The 21,176-nt window shown below is 44.6% G+C and overlaps 1 protein-coding gene across 3 annotated transcripts in view; it reads right to left on the bottom strand.

Moving 5' to 3' along the window:
- kmt2a (lysine (K)-specific methyltransferase 2A) overlaps positions 1–21,176 on the bottom strand; it is a 37,486-nt gene that overhangs the window by 14,466 nt on the left and 1,844 nt on the right. Inside the window, exons 2-16 of one of the 3 annotated variants that reach the window (XM_005720818.2) lie at positions 13,830–13,902; positions 10,364–13,701; positions 9,665–9,842; positions 8,717–8,945; positions 7,612–8,339; positions 7,440–7,513; positions 7,104–7,340; positions 6,841–6,987; positions 5,417–5,515; positions 4,980–5,100; positions 4,746–4,859; positions 4,386–4,567; positions 3,674–3,850; positions 2,191–2,301; positions 1,854–1,927 (exon numbers count right to left, since the gene is read on the bottom strand). In XM_005720818.2, coding sequence (XP_005720875.1) covers positions 1,854–1,927; positions 2,191–2,301; positions 3,674–3,850; positions 4,386–4,567; positions 4,746–4,859; positions 4,980–5,100; positions 5,417–5,515; positions 6,841–6,987; positions 7,104–7,340; positions 7,440–7,513; positions 7,612–8,339; positions 8,717–8,945; positions 9,665–9,842; positions 10,364–13,701; positions 13,830–13,902 — 5,882 coding nt within the window. The remainder of the gene's footprint in view (positions 1–1,853; positions 1,928–2,190; positions 2,302–3,673; positions 3,851–4,385; positions 4,568–4,745; positions 4,860–4,979; positions 5,101–5,416; positions 5,516–6,840; positions 6,988–7,103; positions 7,341–7,439; positions 7,514–7,611; positions 8,340–8,716; positions 8,946–9,664; positions 9,843–10,363; positions 13,702–13,829; positions 13,903–21,176) is intronic. The other 2 variants (XM_005720819.2, XM_005720820.2) reach the window with 2 other exon arrangements.

Genomic DNA, 21,176 nt, shown 5'->3' with positions numbered 1-21,176 from the left:
CACAATACTAGAATAATTTCAGGGGAAAAAATAATTACCAGGTTCAGTATTATTAGCCCAAACCACAAACCACTGCTGTAAAGTGATGGGATTTAACTTTGCAATGCTCAAAGCTTGTAAAATCAAGTTTAAACTCAGGGTCATCTTCCAAATAACACACAATATAAAAACATCAGCAAGGGTTTGAGCTGTAACTTGAGAAAACATCATGTCAAAAACTAAAGAAATCAGTTTAGACTTCAGAAAAAGAACTGTTGATGCTCTCAAAGATATATAAAGTCACCACAGTGTTTCCAAGTGTCATGAACAGGAGTGAGAGGTATCATCAAGAAATTCAAGGAGAGCCAAACAGAACAGATCCAGCCTGGCAGATGTAGGAAGCAAAAGATTTCAGACTACAAAAAGACTGCAGACCAAAAAACCCCTCAAATTCTGCATAAAGAGACACCTTTGCACCAGACTGAAGTATATTAAGAAATCCTTTGGTAGGATGAGAGTAAACTAGAGCACTTTGGCCACAAAGACGATCATTATATTAGGAGAAAGAAGCGAGAGGCGTACAACCCAAAGAAAACGGTGGAGTGAAGCACGGTGGTGGGAGTATGATGCTGTGGGGATGTTTCAGTGCATCTGGAACTGGGAGAATCTCGTCAAGGTGAAGGAATCATGATGAAAGAAGGATATGTGAAGATTTTGATAGAAAACCCAACGCAGTCACCAAAAACCCCCAAAAACCGGGGTCTGGGTTGTTGCTCTGTCTTTGACCGATAACCCAAAACATCCATCCCTCTTGGTGAACGACCTCCAGAAGACCAAAGTGAATGTTACTAACTGGTATGCAGGCTGCTATCAGGCCAAAGTGACTGACTATTGACTATTAGCATCGTGGGAGCAAATAATTCTGACCCTCATAATTTTTGGTTTCTGTGAAATAATTTTGTTCCTGTGTGGAAAATAAAAGTAGAATGTTTGGAAGTGCTGTGTTTCAAAATTCAAAATTCCATTAAAAATGATTACAAGGGGAAAAAATAATCCTGCACTAGGTATTGTATAGTATTGTATATAGTATAGCCTGGGACCTTTAACAGCCACTGCCAGAAGGAAATGTATCAGCGATATTCTCCACTCAATCATCAGTTGATCAAGTTGTTAAAAAAAGTCTGGATTGAAGTGTTTTAGCTCCCTATGTTTGAAAACAACAAAACGATTTCCTTTACCAATCAACGAGACACACGGACTATCACATGACACCGTGATCTCAGCCCTTAGTTTGCATTTCCATTAAATATCTCGGTGGATGTTTGTACAGCAAACCCACACGTTTTATTCTTTTCAGTTCACAGCGCTCTGGTTCCCTCCTATATACAGATGATGATACGGTGCCTCCCAAAGAAACCACATCTTGCTCCTCATTTCAATAATTACAGACCAGCAGCTCTTGAAAACTGCAGTTCTCTGAGGTTTTTGGACAGGCTCGCTTTACACGAGTATTAAAGTGAAATCTTCTTCTCTGTAATTACAAACATAACTTGCGATACAAGTTTAGAAAATCGTGGCAAATAAAACACTTCACACAGTATATTAAGACTGAAAGCACTGCCTTCTGGGTGGCATTGCTTAGCTACTGAATTCAGTAGCATTGCTTAGCTACTGAATTTCAGATTTTGCTCATATTAGTCTGAGCTCATTTTAACTTCATTTTAGCAAATCTTTTGTTGGTTATTTTAAATGCATTTAAATAATTATCAAGAACCAGAAACACTTCTGAGTGCCAATACGAGCCAATCAGAACAGGTATTGAACACTCTCGTATGAGCTCTTGCATTTGCTAAGGTATAACGACAGACACTCACTTGGCAGAGACTTTTTGGCTTTCCCAGAATCTGGACTCTTTCACTTTGAACCATGGAAAGGTTCGGTCCATTTGCTGAAACAGAGAATGAATTCCATTAACGTTACACATCAGCCTACTCAAGCACTTGTGCAGACCTGCATTTGGAAGCGATCGTGAATGTCATTGGCGCAGCTTTAACTCGATTAGGACAATTAACCTGTAACTGATGAAGGAAGAAGAAAACGCTTCTCACAATGTCAACGTAAACGTGTGTTTCGCTGTTGTCATTTAACCTCATTTATGCTTGCTGTGTTTCCAGCCGTGCCATGAGACTTGAGCTGATCTGAACTTCTTACCCGGATGAAAAAGGACTTGACCATGCTGTTGGCTTTCCTGCTCTCAGGTTGGCCTCCGTCACTGTTGATGGCTGTCTGAATGATTCGCACGATGTCATCGCTAAACTCCAGCTGGGAGAGAAATGATGAACACAAATGGCACACAATTAAGCTAATGAACATTGGTGGAAAGGACATTATCTCAGCCATCTGTGTTAATTTCCCATTACACAGCACAGGTCTGACCAGGGAGTCAAGATGTGGCTACACATACCAGATTAAAATCAAATATCAAACATGCTCTAAAGTAGGGCTGGGCTATATCATACCGTTCACGGTAATACCGGTGTAATTTTGGGCAACGATAGGAAAATGAAATATCGCGATAGAATATGGGTAAAACGCGCATGCACAGTGCCTATGTTTACATACGCACATGGCGGCGACGCAGAATGAGAAGAGCGAAAGTGGATCGTTAAATGAAACGGATGAACCAGAATTGGTTTGTAAAAATGCTGCAGCTTCAGTGGTGTGGAACTGGTTTAGCTTTCAACCGTCAGATACACATCAAAGCACTATTTTTGGTAGAGCATGCTAGCGAGCCGTCGTTATTACCGTGTTGATTGGAAAATACGGCACACTTAAAATCAATCCTTTTATTTTTCTGAAAATCGACAGTGCCCCTTATAATCCCGTGCGCCTTATGTTTGAATTCTGGTTGTGTTTACTGACCTCGAAACGATTTTATGTCGTACACAGCGCTCGAAAATCTGTCAAATCTTTTAGTACGACTTTGCTAAGCTACGAAACCGCACCGCTTGATGGATTGTCGGAGCATTACGGCTATCGTAGGCGGAGCCTCGCCGAGTGATACGTACTGTGCTTTGTCATAATATTACCGTATTGTGTGTGTATAACCTCTTTTTAAGTTTTGTGGATGTTATACATGGTTATGCTGAGGACACGTCGGCCAGTTTCCACTGGAAATGCATTTTGGTTAAACTGTCAGCAAGGAAATTGCACTGTTACATTTTTATATAACTTTAATGCACATAAAAAAACAGCTGCTTGTTTAAGTGAAAATACATTGATGGGGTTTTTTGCACTAATAAAGTTGTGGAGTTGTAAAGCATTTTGTCTAGTGTCAATTATATCGTCAGTTATATCGTTATCGCAAATTTTCAAATGTATATCGTGATAAATATTTTTGGTCATATCGCCCTGCTCTACTCTAAAGGCTGTGATTTAAAAAGAAAAAAAAAAGTACAATCTGCTTCAAGAGAGCTTGTGAGCTTTGTCATATGTTTAGAGAAAAAATATCTGTGGTTAGCCTGCACAGATCCTCGACTACGTGTTCTCTAGTTACAGAGACTGATGAATTGCTTTTCATTAAAATGCAGCAGACAACACACTTGTCATTCCAGTTTGTCAGCACGGCAGAGATACCGGAAAACAAATGGGTCCCCCAAAAAAGAAAAAAAAGAAAGAAAGAATGCACACTTACCAATGAATTGTACCGGCCTTGATCCATCTTTTTCTCAACAGACTCCAAATCTGGAGGGGAGTCGCTGGGAGGTGTGGGGGTTACTTCTGTCAGGACTGGAGGATCTGGGCCCTCCGGGGAACGACGGGATGGAAGACTCTCCTCCGTCTCTGGATTCAGCTCTGGTGGCTTCACCGCCTGCTCCAAAACCACAGAGTATAGCTCTGACTGATGTGGTAAAATAAGCTCAGGCTGTTTCTGGTCAAAATGTGCCTTTATCCATCAATATCCATCATAGCACCACGTGGTAAAAAAGTAAAACTCACAAAACTATAAAGTAATAAAGTAAAATAAAATCAGTGTTTCCCACACACAGACTTTTCTTAGCTGGCCATCAAGGTATATAAATACCTGCCTAAGTTTATTTGGTAACACAAATGTTGGTATTTTTGAAATTTCTACATGTTTAAGAGAGTTTAGCTGCGACTAACCAGAAAGGCCCTTATTAAATTTACTTGGCAGTTCTCGACTTCACAGAGGCGACCTCAAATTTATTTCTCACAAAGAAACTGGAAAATGAAAAATGTGCGGAGGAAATCCTTAAAAATGGCAGTCTGCAGAACCTAAATCTGTGGGAAACACACTGCAAATGATGCTATAATATAAAAATCTGATCAGTGAAATGTTTGCAATATGGCAAAGACTCACATCGATTTGCAGGCGTGTATCTTACCTGTCTGTACCGTAGCAGGTGTGTGGATGTGCGTGAGTTGAGCAGTGCAGTGAGGACGTTGCGAATGCAGCCCTGAAGTTCCCTTTCCAACGCCGCCCTCCACTCAGGCGGGTGTCGTTCGGTACATTTGGTACATGTGTAGGCAACGCTCTCTGGCTTTGACAGCAGTTCATACATTTCATCTGCGACACAGCGAAACAGCAGGTCATTAGGTTTATTGTTTTTCTGCATGTCATCAGCGTGACAGCGCTCAGAGGGCGGCCTGTCAGTCATCTGCTCAGACACTGTCGAAGCACACAAGCTGCTACAAACTGATGAAGAACATACTGTCAATGTATTACTCGCTATGCAGCTTCTCACCTGTGAGATTCTCACACTTTGCATGAACCCAATGGTTGCAGCGGCCACACAGCATCATTTTGCTGTCATAATCATCATCGTCATAGCACTTATCACACAGTGGGCAGAAGTTCCCTGAGAGAAGAGATTAAAATTCATCAAGACCAATAAAATACTGCTTACATTCAAATGTTGTTGTATGTTTTTGTTATTGCTGGTGATACTGATCAGTCATCTACTGAGCTACCTGCTCACCTTTAGCAAAAAGTTTGGCACAATCGTGACACATGGAGAAATCATGTGACCACTGGGCATCCCAGGACTTCCCAGGTTTCGTGGTGCCGCAGCTCTTACAGCGCACACACTTGGCGCAAACCTGAAAATAAGAGGCACATAAACAACATCGTTACTACACGGTAGAAACTCGTAAGCATTCGTTTAAGGAGTGGAAAGTGTGTGAAAGTGACGCTGTAACAGGAGCAAAACGTTTTCCTAGACGCTGGCTGTGCGAGGTCGCATCCATGTAAGTAGCACAATCTTGAGAAGAAGGAAACGTGTGAACTTGGGAGAGAAATGTGCGAGCATAATGCTATAGTTTGGTCACGCAGTCGTGCAACTGTGTTACATAAAGGCGAGAAAATGGTGAGGGTGTTTAAGAGAGGAGGAGGAGGAGGAGGAGAGTGTGTGCATACCCAGATTCTCTTCTTCTTGGTGGGTCTGGTTGGGTAGTTGGGACCCAGGCACTCTGGGTGATAGCTGTTGTGGCACTTGTCGCACTCTAGCAGCTGCTGCTGCAGGGAGAGAGGTAGAAAAAGTGACAAGATGTTATTTGTATATCGAGTTAGGCAGCAGTAACATTTTCATCCCTAACAAATAGTTCTGCTCCCTGCAAATCAGCAACAAAGGCTTTGACCCATAATTGCAGTACTCGCCTTTACCACCAAGTGTCACGCTGAAATAAATGAATGGTAGATACAGCCATGCAGTATTTTTTAAAAGATGAACGGTGCTTCTTTTACACAGACGTCTTGCTCTAGTGCTCCCTCCAGTTTATAGCAGGGCACATTCATAGCGTGTGTAACGGATGGATAAACATCATTAACTAAGGCATTATGATGCAGCTTTAATGTGAGCTGTATAGTGCTCTTGTCGACAGCTGGGAGAGTTGAGTTTTTCTTGTTTTTTCTTTGAATAAACACAGTTATCCCATTTAAAGTTTTTCCAATATACAGTTAATGTGCTGCAGGACATTTTCATCACTGAGCTAGCAGGGATCCTAACCCAAAATGCGAATGACAAACATTTATTAATAATGACCAACAAGCTAGGCTGGAGGCTGCAGTTTGGGGAGGGCCTTACTGAGGATCAGCAGCAGCACCTGTGCCTGCAGGATAGCCTCTCTCAGATGTGTCAGGGGGTAACAGAGAAAAAGGGGAGTGATGGTGGAGCATTTATAGCCGTAAGAGCGGGAGGAGAGTGTTTGAGATGTTCCTGAAGCTCCTAAAATTTAGATAAATTATCAACAATTACAAGTTGCAAATAGTCAAAGTTTTATGATCATCCAGCACTTGATGTGCTATTTCTGCAGCGGCCTGATTTGCCCGTAACTTCGCCAGCTGAGATTTAAGTTAAGCCACACTCAGTGGTGGAATCGGAATGCCAGAGACCTACTGCTTAGAGGCAGCTCCTTGGTCAGAGATGAAAGCCAGTCAAAATAACGATTTACTTTACGCTCGCTAGATTTAAAGATCCAGCTCCAAAGAATCTTTTTCTTTAGCCTTACTTTCTGCTTTCCCCACTAAATGGGCAGTAACCAACAATTTCACATATCTTGCAAACATGTACGGCTGTTTGACTGCCTTTCTTCCACCTGATGTGTTCATTCATATTTCTAAACCCACAACCATACAAGGCTCACACCATGCACATTTTACACATGGCTTCAGTTAAATGATAAAAACATGGCAGGAATCCAAGAAGCTGATTAAGTGCTGTCTGCTGGCTAGACTAGCAAGCATCTTTCTAGGGAAGATTCTCCAGTCTTCACACACTGTCAGTCTGAACCAAGCTTCCGTGAGCGGCTTTAAAATGTACAGAACTGTATCGAATGGCTTACTTTAGTTTTCTGGTGCTGGCGCCCACAGGCCTGGCAGTATCGGCATCGTCGACAACACCAGTTCTCAAACTGCTCCTGGAGAGGGCGCTCCGATTCCCCCAGGCAAAAGAGATGGAACGGTTCACAGCATACCTGGCAGAAGACAAACTACATGCAGAGAGAGAGAGAGAGGAAGACGTGTTTGAATATAAGCTCAGCTTCTGCGTGGATGAAAGGAAGCTCAAAGGGGGGAGGGAAAAAAAGAAAATCAAGATGATTTTTACCTCTGCATTTCCACTGCTTGCACACAAAAAGCAGAGCACCCTGGGTGTGATAGGCACAGAGGTGAGCAGGCTGAGGCCACCAGCCTCCCACACCTTCTCCACATCATGGTTCCTTTTGAAATCCACTCTGATACGATGCACTCCGTCGCAGGGTGCTCTAGAATTCACCTGGCCCCTAGTCGAGGGAGTGCTCTGCGAGTTTAAAGTACTGCTGCTCGGGGGTTTAGTGGTCAGAGGCTTCACAAGAGGGGGTGACCAAAAAAACAAAAACAGTGTTTGACAAATGCTTATGGCAAAAGTTTTGATGGACATCTTATACAAGTAAAACGTTATTACCTTGTCTTTTGGTTTGTGTCTAGTAGAAACGGGAACAGAGCGAGAAGTTGGCTTCTTTAACTGTTTTGATTCAGCTATTAAAAAAAGGAAGAAAAAAGCGATGATATTAAAATAAGAACAAGGTAAAAATAAAAATGCCGTTTATTGGGGAAAGGTATGGCTATTTACTTACCTGTATCTGAAACTAGTGTAGCTGAGCTCTGCTGTTGCGCTGAAAGCTGCTGCTGCAGCGGCTGTGTTTTTTTCTTGGGTTCATTTGGCGAAATCTTGGGTGAAGCATCCTTTTTTGAACATGCCTGACTGGTAAGTGTCCGTTGCTGCTGCTGTTGTGATGACGGCTGAGACTGCGTAGACTGAGAGGGGGAATTTTGTGCAGAAGATGACGATGAAGAGGAGGAAGAGGAGGAGGAGGAAGAAGAAGATGATGAGGATGAAGAAGAAGACGATGAAGTGGAAGAAGATGACGTGGAGGTGGAAGCCGGTACAGGTTGCTGTGGCTTGTGCCCCTTTTTACCGGGGGCACCGCTTGGGGCCGTGAGCTGCTTGGGTTCTGACATCGGTGCGGGAGACTGAGCCTGGGCTGTGGACGCGGCGGATGCCTGAGGGTGATCGGCTGGGGCAGGGGAGGATGCGAGGGCTGGCGATGATTGCTTGGATAATGGCTGTCTTGACTTCTCCTCTCCCTGCCTTAGAGGAGGAGGAGGAGGGCTCTTTTTAAGGGGAGGTTCCTCTTTTGCTGGAGCAGGAATGGGTTTGGGGCCAGAGTCCGAGTTTGGTCCTTTCACCGGATTGAGGCTCTCTTTCTTTTCCGGTGGCCTCTTTTTCTTGTCCTTCTTGCCTTTACCTTGCTTTTGAAGAATCTTTGAGGGCATCCACTGTAAGTTCTGACACTTTCTCATCCTGAAAAGGAGATTCACAAAATTTTAGCTTCCATCCTGCCTTTAATTCCCACCACAATGACGATGTCTTTGATGCATCTATACTTCTACCATCAACTGTTCGTGCTGGATGTTGATCTAATGAATCTTGTTAGTTACAGTTACAGAAAAGGAGGAAGAAGAAGACATTTTAAGACCGACTCTGACTCTATAAGTGTATTGTCTAAGCTTTGAAAACAAACCAAAAAGATGTATTCACTGGCAAATACCTCCCACTTCATCAGCATAATGAACGAGCTGGATACAGTAACAGCCCATTATATTTTGTCACATAGCATAGTTACATTTCCAAGAACGTGCATGTCAAGCTGCTGACTTCAAGTCAGGAATAATACTCACTTGCAGCATTGCTTTTTAATGTTTCGCCCTCCAAACTTAGGCTTATCCAGACAGTTGGTACATTCACCGCAGTCTTCTGGAACCTGGCAGCCTGAGCACTGGCCACAGCGCCGCGACCGTCGGCCCTTTTTAGGAGGAGCTTCTTGAACGGCCTTTTGCCGAGTCTCCCGTGGCTTTATGGGAGGGGACTGAGGCTCTGCCTCTTCTGAGCCCGCAACTGAAGACTTGTCTGTAAAAAAAAATCCAAAAAAGGAGGATTTCATTATTACTGACACACAGTTTAACACAGAGAGAGTCATAAAATAGCACTATTAAGAAGGCAAAGATGAAGAAATTTACAATATTGATAAATAAATTATTTTTTTAAACAAATGAATGAATCTTAAATTCTGGCTTATTTTAAAATAAATCAATAACAACTTATTTTTTAGCCACTTTTTATTTAACCTAATTCCCGACCATCACTATTAGGTCATCTCGCCTCAAAAGTTCGCATGTAACAACATGACATGAGACCAGTCAAAATAACAGGGACAGGGCAGCGAAACGCTTCTCACTCCATCACCACTCCACTGTGTACTTGTGTGCCCATCAATGATTGAATTTCTCTTCTCCTGTGATTAGCCTGTCATCATTGTGTGCTCCAAACTGTTTCAGGACTTGCACGAATGTTGTGTCATGAATAAAAAACCATTTAGCTCACGCTGCTCTGCAATATTAGAAGTGTACACATGTCACAGTCCCAATTAAGACCCCGCCCAGAATAGCCAAGTCTTGCACAAGCTGAACTATTCTCTGTACCTTTTTTTAAAAATTAAAACGGTTAAAGATTACCATGAAGTTTACCATTTAAAACAACTAAGCAATAATATCATCCACACCAAAGAGTGTTGATTTTTGCACTTTATAGACAATTCAGTAAACTTCAAGTATGCAGGTGTGTCTCACCATCATTCCCCATGGAAGATAAGATCTTCTCTCTCTCCTCCCAGGGCAAGGCACTAAGTGTGGGCATGTCATCAGGGAACACCGCCCGGTTACGGCCAAGAGCCACAGCTGCACGACGGCATACATGCTTGATGCGCGGTCCACGGACTGATGCCTCCGACGAATCACTCTCTTGACCCTGCAGACCACCGCAAAAAGTGCACCGAATACTCATAAAGAGCATCATGATAACAAATATGCAAGACAATCCTACAAATGCACAAACTTGCAATGCAAAAAGACAGCATGTTCAGCTTATTGTTAGATGTTAGTTACGTTAGATGTGAACAATCTGACCAGTGTGCAGGTGAAGATTAAGAAGATGTGGAAACAAGGCGTGTCCTTAAAAACCCAATTGACATATTAACAGCAAAAAATAAAAACAGATGAAGATTCTGCATAAAGGACTTTCATAAGCAAAGCTACTGCTGTTTTGTGCATAATGCATTAAGCGAGGAGAATTCCCCTTAAGTAACACCCTCTGTGGGACTTTCCTCCTATCAAGTTTCAGTCTGAGTACAAACTCAGGTTTCTATTTATAGCAAACATTCATAGCATTATGTCAAACTCATTTGCTTGTGACTATACGATTTAAATGAGAAAACCAGACAGTCTTTTTGTTGAGACTCTATGAGGGCGACGCATGAACATGAAACTGACCTGGACCTTTGCCTGATCTGTAGGTTTTAGCTTGTTCTTCTTTATCTCAAAGAGCTGGGCTTTGGCCTTCTTCAGTAGTCCAACTACCCGCTTGTCAGTCACAGGGTGTTTCTCTGAATTTGATAAAATTTTTCCAATAGAGGAAACAGGAAGCTGTTGTCTGCTGGGATGCACTGGGAGGCTTGGTGTATTTTGGCTGGGAGTACTTCTTTTCTCTTTCTCTTTTTCCCCATCCTCCATCTCTGCTCCCTTCTCAGAGGGCCTGCCTTTCTTAGGCAGACGTCCTTTAGTAAAGGACACAGGACCAGTGGAAGGTGGCACATCTGAGGAAGCGGTGTCAGAAACCGTGTCAGCTGATGTTGATTTCTTTCTCCCCGGAGCCTTTTTTGGAGCAAGACCATCAGAGTCCCTCCCATCTACAGTAAACAGACTAGAAGGTGCATTAGGGGAGCCATCTGGCGTAGAAACCCGACTTCTTTTCTCCAAATCCTTCTTCCCTTCTCTCTTATTCTCCTTCTCCTTCTCACGATTTTTCTCAGAATCTCTCTCTTTTTCCTTCTGAGCAGGTTCCTGGGGAGTGGACAAACATTTTTCTTTACCTCCCTTCCCAGCTCCTCGCCCTGTGTCTTGGCCACTGGGAGGAAAGAGAGGGAAAAGTGGGGAAGAACCGGATGATGCAGCTGACATGGGAGGTGGGTTTCCAGTGGCCCCTCTTCGATTATCGGGTGTTCCTTGTGAGGCCAGTATACCGTGTGATACCGTGGAGAAAGTGTTGAAAGGAGCAGAAGTTAAGGCACTAGTGGCTAGTGGGCTTGCAGACACCCCTGGCAAAGAGCTGGGGTTACTACTGGAGGCAGAGCCTGGCAGCACAGATATCTCTGAGGCCCCTTTCCCCATGGACATCTGGCCTCCTATTTGGCTGCTGCGTCTGGTCATCGAGTGGGATGGAGACCGTGGATGGCCACGCAGTGTTCCCGGAACCGGCCGTCTCCTACGCCGCTGGGTTCTGGTGGAGCTGGGTGGCGTCTGGTGTGGGGAGATTGATCCAGGGCTGCTCCCCGAAGATGACTGCAGGGTAACTGACTCAAATATCCGAGAGTGAGCCTCACTGGGTGTAAAGCGTGGAGCACGAAGCAACGGGCTGCGCTTTTGAAGTGGTGAGTCAAAGCGGGATGATGGGGGGTGCTGGTGGTGAGCGTGGGGATGAAGAGGGGCAAACAGACGAGTCCCACTTCCCGCTCCGGTGACCGGTGCTGGAAATGCAACCGGAGCAGCTCCCCCTGCCCCACCAACACCCAGCCCGACGTCTTCAGGTGTGAGAGGTGGAGGACGGAAGTTGTCAAATACCGGCTTGCGTATAAGGCCCTCCTTGGCATATTTAGCAGAGGAAAAGTACTGCTGTTTCGGGTGGGACAGGGATGTCCATCGGAAGGTGGGCTCTCTCAGAATTGAGCGACTTCTTTTGTCTGACAAGCTGGGCAGCACTGATGGTCCAGGGAGGAATGGTGGGATGGGGTGAGGCATCCAAGACGACTGGGGGTGGTGTTCACTAATAGCAGCTGTACCAGTGGAGGTTGACTGGGGAGGCTGTGGAGGGGTGAGGAGAGGGGGAGGTGAAGAAGACGAAGAAGCTGTGGATGAAGCTTGCTGGGAATTTACAAGTGCAGAGGAGGACATCAGCACTCCTGTTGGTGGGCTGATGATTGGCTTTTTCATCCCAGTGGTGAGCGTCTCTCTTCCCCTCTGTTTCTGAGCCCCCTGGCTGACCCCCTGCCGTCTCCGGCCTCGTTGATTCCTCTCTGCCAGCACATGCTCTGCCTCCGGTTCAGAGGGAGGAGACGCAGGCTGTGAGGTGTGTAGCAGGTTGGCCTCCCTCTCTCCCTGTGAGGACGGAGAATGATCCTCTGGCTCTGACAAAGCCTGCGTGGCCTCCGAAGCCTGGGAGTTGCACGATGAGTCATCCAAGCTTGGGCTGCTGGACCTGGAAGACTCTGCAGAAGAGAGTTGTGAGGAATGCTGTGACACAGCACTTGAGCCGCAAGATGGCGCGCTACTGCTGAATCTCCCATTGGCTGTGTTGCTGTTGCTGCTATTCAGAAGACCGGCAGCTGTTGATGGAACAGAGGGAACAGGGGCAGGAGATGAAGGAGGCGGGAGAGAGTCAGTCGGGGCAGTGGTACCAGCGCTAGTAACAGCAGATGTAGAGGAGACAAGCACAGGAGAAGGGGATGAGGAAATGGTGCAGGCAGGTTGGGCAGAAGTGGAGACAGATGAAGGGGCTGTGTCTAAGCGGGGTATCTTTGTATGGGGTGCTGGGGTTCCAAAACTCCCCTCATCTTCAATGAAGCGCTTGGGTGTTTTGATGATGCGAAGGGAGACGGTGCTGACCACGGGCATGATGAACTGCCTGATGTTCTTCAGCGGGGTCTTCCTGATGCCAGCTTCAATGGCTCCTCCCCCACTACCCCCAATGGCTACAGCTTCTTTCTCCAGTCGCTTCTGTGCTCCTTTCTTAGCACGTTCCAGCAGCTGTTTGGCGATGGTAGCATCAGGGCGCTTACACGGGGGGACGATTCTGACTGGCTTTCTGTGTCGAGGGCTTTTTCTGAGGCCCACCGCTCTGCCTGGCTTGGAGGGAAGTGGGGAGGCAGGTGGATTGGAAGAGTCTTGGTCCCCAGTGCCATCCACACTCCTTAGCATGGGCTGCTGAGGTGTGTGTGGTTCTGCGGCCCCACCTCTGATCCTGAACGTTTTATGTTTCCCTTCCCCACATTCAATGGAGGTAGACAGCTGGGCAGCAGCAGCAGCTGCTGCTTCAGCTTTGAGCCTCTCAGCTGATGGTGGTCGCCCACGTCTGCGTCGGGGAACACCGGGCAAAGTCTTGAGGCGTGACTTCAGAGGGGTGAGCTTGGTCTCTGTCAGCCTCTTCAGGTTGGTAACTTTGGATTCACCCCGTCCACCTTTGGAAAACCTCGCCTCAGTATCATGTGGCTGAGTAGAGCCCACTGCCACCTTCTTGCCACCCTTTCTGTCCTTGTCCTCCTCTGTGTCCAGCTCAAACCCAACCTGCCTGGTGTCCTCCCCTGCTGCATGGCTTCCCGTAGTCCAAGCTTTCTTGCTACTTGAAGAAGGGGGTCGGCCTCTTCTCTTTTCTCCGGTCCCAGGTGGCCTCCCAGGTAGCCTTTTCACCCTTTCAGCTGGTCTTTCAGGTCCCTCAGGTTTGTCCTGTGTTGGGGAGGGAAAGGATGATGGGGAAGATAGACTTGCAGCAATTTTCTGGGCGGACAGGACCCGTGGCGGGCGCCCTCTTGGCTTCTTCTCCTGTATAGGTGGTCCTGCTGATAAAACCAGAAAAACAAATAAATAACCAGGCACAAACAGCAACACCTATAGAAAAATTGTACAGGTAGAGTCATCTCAAACTGACTATAAAGTCCCTGGTAGCCAAGACGAGTTAAAATTTTACCTGAGGAAGTTGTTGAAGGGCTCTGTACTCGCTTCTGTTCAACAACCGGTCCAAATCCTTCAAATGCTTCTTCCTACAACACAAGAAAGGGAAAAAGATGAGTTGCCTGTGATCACACCATTTTGTAATGCTAAAATACAGGAACAGACCATATTTAGAGCATTAATCATAGTACATAACAGTGAGATGGCCTAGATGAGCAACACTTGAGTCATTATTGAATAGTAATAATAATAGAATGCATTTATACAGCGCTTTTCGGGACCCCTCACTCTCACACACTGGTGAAGGCAGCTACAGTTGTAGCCACAGCTGCCCTGGGGCAGACTGACAGAGGCAAGGCTGCCATATCGCGCCATCGGCCCCTCTGGCCATCACCAGTAGGTGAAGTGTCTTGCCCAAGGACACAACGACCGAGACTGTCCGAACCAGGGCTCGAACCGGCAACCTTCCGATTACAAGATGAACACACAACTCTTGAGCCACGATCGCCCGAAGACAGACTACTCTAGCTTACTCTGGTGCTCTCATATTTTTCTGGTTTTTGGAATAGCATGCCTAACGTTTGAGAAGACTCAAACCACCACAGACGTCTAAATCTTACTGGGTGACTAACACATAGCAATGTACTCCTGCTCCTTGAGTTACAGCACTTACGCAGGCAGACAGAGCAAAGAGGCACAAAAGACAATGAGGCCTGAAGTGCAGAGCAAATACACATTAGTGGCATCTTTTCAACAAGAGGAGCAAAAATGTAAAGTGTGGCTTTAAGGCTGAGCCAGAGCAGTCTGAGCTTTGGATTCACTTAGATACATCTGTGCCTTTAGCTGAATTCAGACACTGAATTATGGTCACATGTTAAAAAATATATTAGTTTAGGCAATTTTAGCATGAAACTTTGATATGTTTCACCATAAAACATTTCATCCATGGTTAATAACTGCCAAATGATGTGACTTTAATTACTCAGTAATATTGAATTAATTTCAATATTTTGGGAAATTATGTAAGCTCCACTCTGGCATAGTAAATGTATCCTTCCTCTCATGTCTCAATGTACCCTTGAGAAGTGCAACAGAAAAGAAAAAATCCCTCAGTGATGATTAGCATCTTTGGGCTCCTCTGTGTGCTACTACTTCTTACAATCAATGTGCTTAAGAGTGGAGGTGAGTGTGTCATTTCGTCATGTTTATTTATAGCAGCACGTGGGGATGCAATAAAGGTCTCGCTGGCCCAGTTTGTAGAGCAGCTGCGATCTAAGTGTAAGTGCAAAATTACATGCAAACTGCTTTGCACCATTTAAGAGTTACACACGCTGCATGTGGCTGAGACGCACGACAAACTGTAGGATCTAATTAGAAAGCATAAGAAGCATTAATGTGTGCTCAAATGCCGGTTTTCAGCTGTTCCACATATAAACAAACAACAATAACAGACATCAATACCGCTGTTTTTCCTGGCCTGCAGTATTTATCTAAGCATCCCACTCTGCTCATGGTGCATTCAAGCTTTTCTTTTTCCTCCCCTTTTTTATGCTTCGCTCTGTTTGTATTTCACCCTCTTCTCACAGTAATTGTAGCATCCTCCTCTCTGAGCAAGCTGGTGCTCTGGGTTGGTGTTTGTTGCAGAGCGGAGTGGGGGGGGGAGTACCGATGGACAGCACTGAGTCGCTGTGATAATGTGAGCAGTCAATGACATTACAGCGTACTTTGCCAGAGGCAAGTGCGTAGGGCAGGCAGCACAGACGCATGTACCTGCACTCACTCACTCACTCACACACTCACTCACTCACTCCCACATTCACTCACACACTCACACACACACACCCTTGTGATCATGTACTAATTCTGTCAGCCACACATACACAGTTTGGTGGGCGGGGTGGGGGATAGCACACCCCCCTGCATGAGCTGCACATCAAGATGTAAACAAGCAGAACACAGGAGTGAAAATGGGGGGAGGGGAGCAAAGACAAGGCAAACCAGCAAGCTCGACGAGCTAAAGGAGGAGGGTCGTGGGAGGAGGGAGAGGAGGAGAGAAAAGAGACAAGGAAGCAGCATCTTGACCACATGCACCATCAACAACGGAGGGAGCGCACCGCTCTCTTGGGAGCAGTGAGGATGAAAGGGGATGAGGTTTTGAACATGCTCGTGCAGAAGCTTGCTAAATCCCAATCTAAACATGCCTCCCACACACAAGACAAGACTCCCCTTTCCTCCCCCCGCCACTCTTAATCTTGCTTGCTCTCTGCCATGCTTCCTAACGCACATTCAGTCAGTCAGTCACTCATTGCTAGCTCGCTCCCACTGACTGACAAGCACTGAGCAGCAGCGCGTGGAACATGCAGCTCACCATGAGCTCAATAGCAGTGCAGGCACAGGGAGGTAACTTCAAGAAGTAAACAAACACCGTAGTATACTACTGAGGTGAAGTGTTTTGTACTACGTTGTCGTGTGACGTGCAAGTGATGAAAGGGGTTACTAGAAAGACCAGAGTTTGTCTTTTTTTGTTGTTGTTTTTTTCCCCCTTCCCCTTTATCTCTTAAGCTGAAGAGCACCCTTCATCTTTGCTCGCTTTTGCCGTCGCTCTCACCGTGTGAAATCCTGAGCAGTTTTACTTCCCTGCTGGTCTGTCATTTTTCATCTTACTGATCAATGCATACATGAGTTAAGTGATATAAATTACTTAAAGCTGGAGCAAGGGAAACCAATCTGATTCATGACAGAAGCATCATTAATTTTGTCAGGACGTGCAAGGGACTGTCCCTGACAGGTGTGAAACAGATAGGAATTGGGTTGGAGGTTTATTTCTCTGTATCACTCTGACAGAGCTTTTTGCACTTTGACAAAGCTAATGGGACTTTCACCGCCTTATAAGACAGCATTTAGGAGAAATCAAACTGACTACAGATGACGGGCTGCAGATGATGGATCTGTTTCTAAGGCAGGGTATAAACCCAGCTTTGATCTACAAAACGTATTCCTTGCTAAACAGGTGGGTTTCCAAACGGCATCTCTCTGGTTTTTTTGGATAGGTTTCTTAAATTCCAGATTTAGCAAAACAAGAGCAATTCTAACCACCTACTGTAAGTTAGCCCTTGCTAACCAAAGTTACACTTTTAGGCAGGCGGAACAGCAAAAGCAGACAAAATAATAGAAGCAGAATATGTATAGAAAAAAGTAAAAAAATCTTACTGTGATTTGTCAGCATGTTCCCTAATGATTTACTGACTTTACTTTACAATGAATATTTAAATTCAGTGGAGAAAGTAAGGAAGAGATGTACAACGCTTCATAAAGAAGGCTGGGAGGTGCTGAGAAGGGTTCATTTCCCACCTGAAACTAGAATCTGCAGCAAACCTTTGCAAGCTTTAACCATGGCCACAACTTTTCCCTTTTATTGTTTGTCTCACCTTTTTCAAGTGAATTACCACTATGACTAGATATCAACTCTAAACCCCTACCCAGCACCAATAGTGGTCGTGCATGATTTGCAGTAAAAACAAATCATGTTGTTTTTTTGGTTTTTTTTATCTCATGCTGAGCTTCAGGCCAGCCCCTCAGTTCACTCTCTTCCTGAAAGAAGCTTTTTTTTTAAGATCATTTCTCTTTCAAGCAAATTTCTTCTACCTGGCTCTGCATCATAAACAGAATTGCTGGAGGAGTCTGCTGCGCCTGAGATGACTATATTAAGGGTATCCCCCTATCTATATCAAACAGAGCCAAGAGTAGAAAAAAACGTGAGTGTAAGTGAGTATTTGAGTCAGAGGGATTATTTGCACATGTGCTGAAATCCTTACTTTTACCATGTTTAATATGAGCATCCGCCACTGTTGCAATATATATGGCAAAAAATAAAATAAGGCCATTTTTAAGTTAAAAAAACTTTTTCGTAATAAACTTCTCTCACTCATACTAAAAACACTTTAGTTCACAGCTGATATTTCTGCTTTAAAACACGCCAGTCATTTAATGAGCACGGTTGGCTGTAATGTTAAATATACCTGATGGGCAGTAAAAAAGTTTACAACAAGCAAACAACTGCTGTCACAAGTGACGATTCACAGGTCGGTAACAAACACATTAGCATACTCTGCAGCTACCCAAACACCTACCACATCAAGATCTTACCGGAAAACCTAACCGCTACTCATATAATCAGTCGCAGTTTCATGACAGCTTATGACTTTTATGTGTTTTTCTATGTTTATGAAAGGTGCTGGCATCCCAGGGTCTTAATTTTCACTGATTTCTGCATGTAAGGCTGAACCTCCATCGACATTAGCAGCAACATGGAGAAGCACATAGTTTTATGTTATTGTGATATTCTATAATAGAGACTATTTTGATGCATTTACCTGGCAGTTACATACAAGTGTATTAAATGCAATAAGCTAAAGAAGAAAGTGGATAAAGAAGCAGTTGGACAAAACTAATTACTAGAACAAGGATTTAAGCCGGAAGCCAATGCCAGACACAGCTGCAGTGTGGAAAGGGCCTCAGTCAAAGGAGCTACCTTATTGATCCTCGCCTTACCCTGACTGCAAAAAACATTAAATTAAATTTTTTTTAAAAATCACATACACTATTTGTGTGGAAATATCATCAAATTTACATAAGCTCCATTTAAACTCAGAAGTTACCCACTTTCAGACATCTGAACAAGTGATGAGGAGCAAAAGGAGGACAGGAAAGGGATGTCATATAGATTTATAGGTTTTCCAGGGTTATTCTGATGCTAATAGACACTCTATAGGAAGTCATTCTTCCCCGGTAGTCTAGAAAAAAAAAAACATTTTGTTGACTCATTCCTGGAAGCTTTCCTTTAGATTTACGGCACAGACACCATGCTCTGCTCCTAGAAATGCAAACTGGCAATGAGCTCATAACCTTATATGTCTGTGATGACATATCTGTTCAAGAAGGTCTCATCAGGGAAAGCAGTGGCACTGCTCTGTGACCCTCCCTGTCAGCACTGAGCAAAAGGTGGGCATTTGTTTTTTCAAGTGTCCAAACACTAAGTGCAACTGCTTCACATTTGTTCAACAGCGTGCAGACCAAAACAAACACACTCCCGTGTTGGGGTACCTTCACTTTCCACACCTCACATGTGAGGAAATGAGGAAACTGTCAGTGGACAAAGGCAAACAGACTGATTGCTTGGGGAGGGGGGGGGGGGCAGAGTGTTGTTCTCTACACAAACACACACAAACATAGTAACACTTGCACAGGCTGGCACACAAACACACATTCCCTCTGAACCATCTAAGGAGGCAGCTTGAATTAAAGTTTTAATCAAAATAAAGACAAAGCAGACACGCCTACTCCTGATTGCAATGAGGGACATAAAGTCTGAGGGACACCCCTACCACCACACACACACAAGCGCACGCACACGCACAAAGAGTAAGAAAGACGACACAATTGCCGCCTTTCTCCCAGTCAGGCAACTCTAAAAGCAGAGGTGAAAGCTCCTTGCCGCCCGCTGTAGCTGAATAAAGCTGTGGATGGGAGGGGTGGGAGGGTCTGTAACTAATTCTCCACCCAGCGTTATCCCATTGGGAGGTGGGTGGGGAGGGTTGCCCTGCACCCTTTGATATCCCTGCCTGCGCTCTTTCAGCCGCCGCACTTTGTGAGGGCTGGAATAAAAGCAGACACAAAGCTCTTGCTCCAATCCACACGATGTCTCGGGGATGGGTAAGAAGGGTCCAGGAGGAGGGGAGTGTGTATGGGTGGCGGTGGGCGGGGGTCTTCTATTTAAATAGGCCAAACACCTGCTGGACCCAAGCGCCTTCCGCTCAAACACACCATTTCTTTCAAACCAGTGAGGCAAAGAGACATTTAGGTTGATACATCTATTGAGCTGTAGTTTTGTATGAATGATTAAACACTGGTAATTACATGAGAGTAAAGAGGAGGCAGCAGAAGGCAAGATGTAATGGACCAAGAACGAAAAAGAAAAAATTATGTTAAAAAAAAAAAAAAAGTCAGAACAGCATGACTTGGGTTAAGGCTGTATGGGTTTTAAAGTCACTTTTAGAAACAAAGATCAATGTGGACTACATTAGATTATTAAAAAAAAAAAGAACCAACAATTTGGCCAGATCAAGAAGATGAATTCCCAGCAGACATACAAAAGCTAATAAATGCCAAATTTGGACAGCAACAGCCAACAAGCACCCTTTTGAGCCACCCCAATAGGCTTAGTAATCCATTCCAAAGTGGCAGCTGTCAGAAGAAAAGTTCCTCTGCCTCTCAGACAGGGTGGTGTGTGTCTGAAGTGGATTTGGGTTTTTCTGCCTGGATGAAGGAAGGAGGGGCAGGAGAGTGTCCGGCTGGCGCTCTGTTCAGGGTCGCCCTGTGCACTCAGCAGGCTGCAGTGAGCCTGAACAATCCTGCCCAGATCTGGCCAGACAAGCACTACACTGATTCTCAATGAAATCACCATGCTGTGTCCACAACTTCCATAGGATTCAGGTTCCAGGGGGAATTAATGATCCAGTCTGTCTCCACGCATCCTAAACTAATGCTATAAACTGATACACAGAGCAGGAGGAACTGTTAATAAGTAAAGCCATTTCTTAATAATATAATGCTCTTGGGTAAGGCCCAAAATAGCATGCTTTCTTATCAGTTGGACAAAAATGGGAGAACTCTTTGCCTTAACCATTTCTGGACAACCTATGCTTACGTGCACAGTCACACCCCAAAAAATCACTATGCTGTGTCAGAAATCTTCATACAACTAAAGCTGCCCTAGGGTGTCACAGAAAAATCTCTCTACACATACATTATCAGTGCTCCAAAGTAAAAAAAGGGAGGGAGCGAAAAAGCTTAAAAAGCCATTTAAACACAAAATTAGTCAGTAAAATTAGTGTTTCCATGGGCCATGTAACACTGATTTAGTACAAATGCACTCCAAAAGTAAATAAAGCAGTTTAGAGGATTTAATGGTCCAATCATGGACTCGCATATATTATTTCAGTTTAAAAAATAAATTAAACTTTATCTTAAAATTTAAATAAACTATTATTAACTACTTTTCAATACTCCATAACCCCCTGCAGCTACATAATAATAAAATGTATTATATTGTCCAAAGGGAGATTCCAAGTGTCAAATGTGAGAACTAAAATAATTTTTTTAAACTACAGCTAAACGTCTCAGGAGCAAACATGCACATACTGCTGTGCTTTAGTAAAAAACAAACAACAAATAAGTAGTGGTCCATGTTGAGACTGGATGGTGGTAAACATCCCCACACGGTGTACTCCCACTGCAATGAACGCATGCTGCTCATCATGAAGAAGGAAGATGGTAGTTCGCTAAGGCGAACACACCCCCACAT

This window comes from Pundamilia nyererei, unplaced genomic scaffold (assembly GCF_000239375.1).
Source record: "Pundamilia nyererei isolate P.nyererei 1_Seehausen unplaced genomic scaffold, PunNye1.0 scaffold00003, whole genome shotgun sequence".
NCBI lineage: Eukaryota > Metazoa > Chordata > Actinopteri > Cichliformes > Cichlidae > Pundamilia > Pundamilia nyererei.
This window is presented reverse-complemented; position numbering and strand designations above follow the sequence as displayed.